Source organism: Tupaia chinensis, unplaced genomic scaffold (genome assembly GCF_000334495.1).
Source record: "Tupaia chinensis unplaced genomic scaffold, TupChi_1.0 Scaffold000362_1, whole genome shotgun sequence".
NCBI classification, from domain to species: Eukaryota; Metazoa; Chordata; class Mammalia; order Scandentia; family Tupaiidae; genus Tupaia; species Tupaia belangeri.
Window position 1 is genome coordinate 8,778,843 of NW_006159859.1, and position 9,512 is coordinate 8,788,354.

At 35.7% G+C, this 9,512-nt stretch overlaps 1 protein-coding gene across 1 annotated transcript in view; it reads left to right on the forward strand.

Annotated features, from left to right (window-relative positions):
- Positions 1-9,512, forward strand: part of HSPA4L (heat shock protein family A (Hsp70) member 4 like) — a 56,291-nt gene that overhangs the window by 41,777 nt on the left and 5,002 nt on the right. The window contains exons 15-19 of the mRNA XM_006153142.3: positions 634-771; positions 3,452-3,577; positions 3,880-3,987; positions 8,696-8,815; positions 9,486-9,512. The exon at positions 9,486-9,512 is cut by the window's right edge and continues 147 nt beyond it. Coding sequence (XP_006153204.1) covers positions 634-771; positions 3,452-3,577; positions 3,880-3,987; positions 8,696-8,815; positions 9,486-9,512 — 519 coding nt within the window. The remainder of the gene's footprint in view (positions 1-633; positions 772-3,451; positions 3,578-3,879; positions 3,988-8,695; positions 8,816-9,485) is intronic.

Here is a 9,512-nt window from a genome sequence, read left to right on the forward strand (position 1 = left end):
TCATTCCTTTTTATAGCTAAGTAATATTGCATCATATGTATGTATACCACATTTCATTGACTGTTCTTCATTTGATGGAGTTTGGGGTTATATCTTTTCTTTACTATTAATGAAATAATGGAACTATGAACAAACGTGTTAAGTTTTTATATGAATGTACATTTTCATTTTTCTGGGACATATACCTAGGAAAGGACTTGTGCTATTAACAGGTCATGTAGTAGCTCTGCGTTTGATGTTTGAAGGAATTTCCCAGTGTTTTCTGAATGGCTGCAACATTTTATAGTTCTGCCAACAGTGTATGGGAATTCCAGTTTCTCCACTTTATCACCAGAATTTGTTATTTTCCTTGTTTTTTAATTTAATTATAGCCATCGCAATAGGTGTGAAGTGGCAACTCACTGTAGTTTTTATTTGTATTTCTTACCCAATATTTTTTATGTAGAAAGGATTTAGGATACATAGACTATAAAATACTCTCTGTATTAAAGTATTGTTTTTTAATAAATTATACTCGATGATAACAGTTTTGTTTGATTTTAATTTTTTGCTTCACCTCTTAAATCACTTTCCTTAATGCATTTATAAGCTACTGTTAGAAATTTACACTTCTTTTTTGCATTACTTTTACAGTCAGCTCCCTCAGACAAACAAGACCGATTAAACCAGACCATTAAAAAAGGAAAAGTCAAGAGTATTGATCTACCGATCCAGAGTAGCCTATGTAGACAACTGGGCCAAGATCTTCTCAACAGCTATATTGAAAATGAGGTATAAAGAAGAGATATAAATATGAAAAACATAAAAAAGAGAAATGATATAAATTTGCGTTGATGTTGAAACAAGCAATAGTGAATCCTGAAATTTTGTAGAAGTCAGTTTTTAATCTCCAAAATTTAGGGAACTGATTCATAAATCCTAAGGAATTATTAAGTAGATGGCTAAACTTTATTTTTAACAAAATACCAAGAGTATTACTTTTATGTATATAACGTGGCTTTCATCTTAGTTATGTGAGAAACACATAACATAACACAAGTCTCTATAAAGACTTGTTTAAGGCTAAAGATTCTGACTTCCTTTTCTGTCTTAACAGTAACACCAAGCAGATGTGATATGGAGAAATGTTAGGAACATTCTTCTAATGAATTGGCCTTAGAGATAAAAGTTCTATCCAAAATGTATTCTGACTTTTATTAATTTTTTTAAATATGTTGTCATTCTTGACATTTTTGTACATGTTCTTGTCTATTTACATGTTTAATTTTACAGTCTTGTGAGGAGTAATGAGTTCTGTTCCCTTTTCTTTTTTTTCTTTTGTTTGTGTTTTACAATAGGGCACATGCATTTGCCAGGGGGCGCGAGAGTGAGGAAGAGTGAGAAATCACCTCTCAGGGAGGATGGCCATGCTGCAATACCTTCTCTTCTAGGGATTTTGGGCATGCATGCACACATGCCCAGTGTGATTTTTCAAGCTGTCAGGTCTGGGACTCAAACCATGGTCAGTCCTGGGGGAGTCCAGCACCTTAACCATCACACCACCTGCTAGCCCCAAGTTTTGTTTCTTTACTATTGGCTGCATATGAAATTAGTTAGTTAATTATTTTTAGAGAGATTTTTGCTATAGGGCACATGCACTCGCCAGAGAGATAGAAACCAAGAATTCACTCCCTAAGGGGAATGACCACACCGTAACCCCTTCTCCACCATTCTCCTCTCAGGATTTTGGGCATGTATGCACAGGTGCCCAGTGTGAATTTTAAGCCACCGGGTCTGTGACTCAGATCGTGGTCAATTACATGGGAGTCCAGCGACGTAACCATTATGCCATCTGTTGATCCCATGTGTGGTTTCTAATTTCTATGACTGGCATTAAAAGACATCAGTTGCCTTTGAACTGTCCCTTATTCTGCCATCTGCTGTACAGTATTTTAATCCAGTGATTTTGACTTTATAATGCCTGCTATTTTTGTACCTGCCTCTTCATTATCTATTAATTACTTGTTTATTAATTATTAAAGGCTGTATTCTCTGGGAAGCAAGTCAGATAGAAATCCTGAATAATTCATAATTTATTTCTTGATACTAAATTTCCCAAAGGGGAATGAATTTTAGGGAAGCATGGTTATATCCAGCTTTATATAGAATGAGGTTTTTCTTGATTTTTAATATCTCTTTTAAATTCACAAATGTCAATGCATTTTGTAGTTTAAAAAGGAACTCTTATGTTTAAAATATCATGTGTTTTTATCAGTAAAAATTTTGTTCAATTCTGCAGGTTATTTGCTTTTCATTATGACAGTAATTATTTTTGTTAATATCTTTAAACTTTGAAATCTTATTTAATTCTTTAAGTAAACCTATGAAGTGTGGATACTGTTAGAGATCTACATTTTACAGATGAGAAAACGGAAGCATAATTAGACTAAATCACCTAAGGCCATCAGGGAGCAACCTTTGGGTTTGGATTCAGTCATTAGTCTCTAATCAACATCAAAACTGCTGTGATCTGCTCTCTCCCAAGGCTAAGATTTATTCAATGATATGCCAGGCACTGTACTAAATATTTTACATGAATTATGTCAATCTAATTTACAGCCCTATGAGGTAGATAGAATTATGCACTGTTTTAGGGTAAGGAAGCTGAAATTAGGTGGCTTTCTTGCCATTTCAAGCTAATTAATGGGAAATCTAGAATTTGTACCTAAGCTGTATAATTTGCATAATCTGGTTTTTTTTTTAAACAATTTTATTGAAATACAATTCATATACCATAAAATTCACCCATTTAAAGACTGTAATTTGGTGATATTTGATACATTTTTAGTTTTTTAAACTGTGATAAAATATATATAACATAAAATTTGCACTTTTTAGCCATTTCTAAATATACAACTCAGTGGCATTAATTTTGCTCAGTCTAGATAAGTAAAGTAATATAATACTTGTCCTGTTTCACTTGACATCTTAGCCTCAAGGTTCACTCATACTGTAATGTGTATCAGAACTTTATTGTTTTTAAAACTGAGAATATTCTGTGTGTGCATATACATTTTGTTTATCCATTCATTTTGTAATGCACATTAGGGTCATTTCCACCTTTTGGCTGTTATAATCAATGCTGCAGTAAACATCAACATGCAATTATCTGTTTTAGTCTCTGCTTTCAATTTCTTGGGCATATATCTGTGAGTGAAATTGCTAGATCAGGAGTGACATTTTATTCTGTTCAGTTTTATGTGGAATCACCAAACTGTTTTCCATAGCAGTTATAGCAATTTACAGTCCCACCAGCCATGTGTGAGGGTTTCAATTTCTCTGCATTTTTATGAACACTAGATTTTAAAATTATAATCATCGTAGAGGGTGTGAAGTGGTATATCATTGTGATTTTGATTCACATTTTCCTAATGCATATTCTTATGACAACTAATCTGAACTTTTCGAATAGGGGAAGATGATAATACAAGATAAGTTAGAGAAAGAAAGAAATGATGCTAAGAATGCTGTCGAAGAATATGTATATGAATTTAGAGACAGACTGGGTACTATCTATGAAAAATTCATCACTCCAGAAGTAAGTCTGAATTTTTATAAGAACTATTCAAATGTTTTCTTGAGAGTACTAGTATGAACTACATAAATGAGTGCACCAGTTTATTTTTATTGTCATCAGTCTTTTTGAGCCCATATAGGTATGGCTCTTAGTTATTTTTCTGAATTAAAGAGTGCAGTAAAAAAACATGTTTAGAAGTCAGAAAAATCTGAAACTTAATCATTTTACTTGAAAAACATTCCTTCCTTGATGACTTTTAATTCTGACAAAAGCATTTTTAATTAGTGTCTTTTAATATATGTAATATATCTCTCTCTCTCTAGGACTTAAGTAAGCTGTCTGCAATACTGGAAGATACAGAAAACTGGCTTTATGAAGAAGGAGAGGACCAGCCTAAACAGGTTTATGTGGATAAGCTTCAAGAATTAAAGGTAAAATTTTAAAAGTACATGTTAGTGTTGAATAAAACATTAAGGTATTCTAAAAATAAGATGTAAGAGCATGATGCATGATCTTTCAATTGATTTTTTTTAACTGATAGGTAAAATTGTTACATATTTATGGTCTACAACATGATGTTTTTTATATATGTGAACACTGTATAATGGCTAAATCAATCTATTGAACATATCTCATGTACCTATCTTTTTGGATATATACCCATAAGTGAGATTGTTGGATTTGTGTATTTTTTTAAAGTGTGAGAAATGACTAAGTGGGAACCAGCAGTTAGCGTAATGGCTATGTCGCTGGACTCCCACGTAGTTGACCGCAGTTCGCGTCCCGGACCCAGTGGCTTAAAACTCACGCCGGGTGCGTGTGCGTGCGTGCCCAAGATCCCAAGAGGAGAATGGAGGAGAAGGGATTGCAGCATGATCATCCCCCCTGGGGGGTGATTTCTCGCTTTCTGTCTCTATGTCTCTCTCTGTCTGTCTGGCAAGCGCACGCGCCCTATAGCAAAAATCTCTCCAAAAAAAAAAGAAATCACTAAGTCAGAAATGTGTGAAAGGAAATATCTTCTCTGATTTTTCAAAGTATCCTGAGAGATTAGTAAGTTGTATAATAATTGAAATTGAATATATAATCATAATTGTCTATCATACACATATATAATGTTTAGCAGATGATCAGATTGTTACTAAACAAGCTATATATTACTAGGATGTATTTAAAAAGTGAATACGTTTATTAACCTGACCCCTTACCCATTTAGAGGAATCACCTTTCTTCTGTTTCTCTCCTCCTTCACTGCTCTAAGTTGGGGAAGTGTAATCCATACTGCCCTGTTGTATTTTCAGTGTAACTGATGGGGACACTGGCTAGCCAAGGACTTCAGAAATAGCACTTCTGCTCTTGAATGTCCTTTCACAAAGAAATAAGGAGACTTGGCCAGATGTGCACACAAATTAGCTGGACTCTTACTGAAGATTCCGATTCAATTGATATGAAATGGGCCCGAGAGTCTGCATTTTTAACAAGCATCCACATGATTCTGATGCTGCTGCTGGTCCCTGAACCATTCTCTTGAGTAGCAAGATTTACCTAAATGTTAAGCAGTGACAATAATGATTTTTAGAATTTGGTAGAGGGTAAAAAAAAAAGTACTTAACTTAAAAGTGAAAGAAATTGGTCCAGTCAGTGGCATGGTGCTTAAGGCAGATGTATACCACATAGCCAACTGTGTGATCTGAGTCCCAGACCCAGTGGCTTGAAAAACACACCAGCACATGTATGTGCACATCTGCCCAAATGGAGAATTGAGAAGAAGGGATTGCAGCATGGCTATACCCCTTGAGAACAGGTGCTTTCTCACTTTCCCTCTCTCCATTTCCATCTCTGTCTCTGGTGAGCTTATATTTGGTGAGCAAAATTTGGAAAAAGAAAAGTTTAAAAAAGGGAAAATAAGTTAATACTTATAAAATTTATCCTCACACCAATAAATGATTTCTAAAGAGAATAAGTAAAAAGCGACTAGAACACCTAAGTTGATGATAGCATAACCAGACTCTATCATATCTTATTTTCTTGGTGTTTTTTATTTCTTATCTCCCTAAAAGAAATGTACATATTTTCAGCCTTAGAAATAGCCAAGCAGGGAGGGCTAGCAGGTAGCAGAGAGATTAAGAAGGCTGAATACCACATGGCCAACAGCAATTTGAATCCTGGTCCCAGAGGCTTGGACTTGAAATTCATGCCAGGTACATGTGCATACATACCCAAAATCCCAGGAGAAGAATGGAAGAGAAGGGATTGCACCCCTCCTGGGGGTGGTTTCTCACTTTCTCACTCTTTGTCTCTCCTGCAAGTGCACATGCCCTATAGAAAAAAAAAAACTCTTGGAAAAAAAATACGTAACTGAAAAGCCCAGCAGCCCTTAATATAGATTCTTTCGGTTTGAATATAAGCAACCAAAGAAATGAATATTATAGAAATTTTCATACATTTTACTCTCTTAATTTAAATAATTACTTAATTAATTAACTTTTTTTTTTTTGAGAGGTTTTCGCTATAGGGCGTGTGCGCTTGGCAGACAGACATAGAGACAGAAAGCAAGAAATCACTCCCCAGGGGGGATGGTCACGCCGCAATCTCTTCTCCTCTCAGGATCTTGGGCACGCACGCACACGCGCCCAGCGTGAGTTTTAAGCCACCAGGTCCAGGACGCAAACCGCGGTTGACTACGTGGGAGTCCAGCGACATAACCATTACGCTAACTGCTGGTTCCCTTAACTTACTTATTTTTGACCAGAGAGGGAAAACAAGGGAAAGCAAGCCACCAGGTCTGGGACTCAAACCATAGTAAACCATGTGGGAGTCCAGCACCTTAACCAGCTTGCCACCCATTGGCCCCAATATTTTGTTCTTTTTGAGATGATCTTTAAAAATTAAAAATGTAATAGTCACATATGACTTAATGACAGGAAAAATATGTCATTAGGTAACTGTGTTGTTACAAGACCATTGAGTTGCTCACACAAACATGTATGTCATAGCTTATTATACACCTAGGCTACATGGTATGGCCTGTTGCTTCCCCATCATGTATGCAGTCCATTGTTAACCAAAATATCCATGATGCAGCACATGACTGTACTCGTTCCAACCCTTTCCCCTTTGAAACACAAACAATAAAAAGTATGATATAAGTAGACCTTATACAATGTGGTATCCTAGAACAGATGTAGGTAAAATTGAAGAAAGATTCATGCTTGCACAAGTGTCAGTTTCTTAATTTGGGTATTTTGTCTACGTACTGGAAGATTTTAGCATAAGAGAAAAGTAGTAAGAAGTGTATGGCTCTTTCTGCTATTTTCTTTTTCTGTTTTCTGCAAATCTAAAATTCTAAAATAAGCTCATTTTTATTTAAGTATACAAAAGAAATAGTTACTTTGCTTTTATAATGCGCTTCCCTTTTCAGATTATAAAGGCTTTATTTTATTTTTTCTTTTTTGGGGGGAGAGAGATTTCTGCTATAGGGCATGTGTACTCACCAGAGAGACAGAGAGAGACAGAAAGCAAGAAATCACCTCCCACACCAGGGGATATAGACTACACCGCAGTCCATTCTCCTCTTGGGATCTTTGACACACACACATGTACACATGCCCAGTGTAAATTTCAAGCCTCTGGTTCCAGGACTTAGACCATGGTTGACTATGTGGGAGTCCAGCAACATAACCAGTGCACCATCTTCTAGTCCCTATAGAGGCTTTAAAAAAAAAAATAGTAGTTATTTATTTAATTTTATTTATTCATTCATTTATTTTAATTTGACCAGAGAGAGAGAAAGAAAGAGAGGGTAAGTGAGAAAGCAAGCCACCAGGTCCGGGACTCCAACCATGATAAGCCATGTTGGAGTATCCAGCGCCTTAATCACCACACCACCTGCTGTTCCCCAGAGGCTTTTTTTTTTTTTTTTTAATGATAGCATGTGTGTACTTGAGAAAGAAGGATTCCTGACAGGGTCTCAACATGCTTTGTTCACTTTCCCCAGCCCTCCAGCTCCTCAGGATCGCAGACATCTGTGCACATACCCAGCATGTCTTCAAGTTTACCCAGGAATCCAAACCCATGGCCAGCCATATGGCTTCCAGGCTTGCAAAGCAGTTGTGTTTACTACTGCACCACAGTGTCAGTCCAAGGCAATTTTATCACTTAGAAACACCAATTCAAGCACATGGAGGGGAAAAGAAAGCTACATTTATAATACAGTATATGGTTTAATCTAATGATTAAATATAAATCATATTCAACACATATTAACTATCAGGAAGTCCATTGATCGTATTGCATATAGTTACATTTTACATAATTAATAATGAAAATCAAGTTTCGAGTCTATGAATTCTGCTTGCAGTATAGTCTTCATGGTTTCTTAATTTATTCATTTCATAAAATTTTAACACCCAGCTTTGAAGGGAGTAGTTTTTTATTGGAATTTGGGGTTACAAAAGCATCAAAAAGTAATCTTAATGAGAAAGAGAGATGAGGTATGAGTTTAGGCATTTGTATGTAGGATTAAGTAAGAAAAATAGCCTCTTGAACTTACTTTCATGCAGGGAAGTAAGGTGATATGTTTTAATCTGGCCATCTTTTCTTCCTATTTCTTCTTCTTTTTTTTAAATAATTATTTTTATTTAACTTTATTTATTTGTTTATTTATTTTAATTTGATCGGAGAGAAAGGGAGAGAAAGCAAGCCACCAAGTCTGGGACTCAAACTGCAGCCAGCCATGTGGGAGTCCAGCACCCCTAATCACCACACAACCTGTTGGCCTCTTCATTTATTCTTTTAAAGGCCCAATCAAAGTTGTTTTCTGGGGACCAGCAGATTGCATAATGGTTACATTGCTGGACTCCCTTGTAGTTGACTGAGGTTGAACCTCGGACCTGTCATCTTAAAACTCATGTCAGGCATGTACATGCCCAAAATCCCAAGAGGAGAATGGGGGAGTAGGGATTGCAGTGTGGCTATCCTCCTGATGGGTGATTTCACACTTTCTGTCTCTCTGTCTTGCTCTGTTTTTCTGACAAGTACACATACCCTATGATAAGAAATATCTCTTTTAAAAAAAAAGTTTCCTGTGAAGATTCAAGTAATAACAATTTTTTCTTTTTCAAAAATTTCTTATGTGAACAGAAATATGGCCAACCTATTCAAATGAGGTACATGGAACATGAAGAGAGACCAAAAGCTTTAAATGATTTGGGAAAGAAGATTCAGCTTATCATGAAAGTGATAGAAGCATATAGAAACAAGGTATGAAGTTCATAAAGTCAATTGTTGATGATGGCGTATGTGTGTGGTTCATGGAAGGGGTGGGGGAAATCTCAAAGCTCTCAGCCACAAAGCTGTAGTGGTTGTTCCTACATATGGCAGAGACTCTGTATACCAAACTTAAACATTTTTTTTGATTGGGTAATTTATCAGTAAAGGATTTTGATACATTTAAAATACAGTGAGGGTATGTGACTTTCATATTTTAGAATTTCCTGAAACTACATTACAAGTCAATACAATGACAAATCCATTGTTTTCTTCCTAGATTCATTTTTGTGTTTTTCATACAGTGAAAAAGAGGTTTTCTTACAGAATTTTATTATGTAATTCTCTTTATCGAACTTAGGGGTGGGCTGGCAGTGTCATGATGGTTAGGGCATGGGACCCCACCATGGTCAACCATGGCTTGAGTCCCAGACCTGGTGGCTTGCTTTCTCAAGCTCTCTCTCTGGTCAAATTATCTTTTCTCCCACTTTCTTCATTTTTGTTATATTTCTATGTGGCTTTTTCATAGGAATATGCTTAAAGTACACAGTCAAGAAAAGTCTAAATTTTTTAAGCAGAAATGATCAAACTAGTACTTACTGAAAAGTCACATTAAGTTTTTTGTTTTATTTTGTTTTGTTTTGTTTTGTTTTGTTTTTACTAGGATGAAAGATATGTTCATTTCGATCGT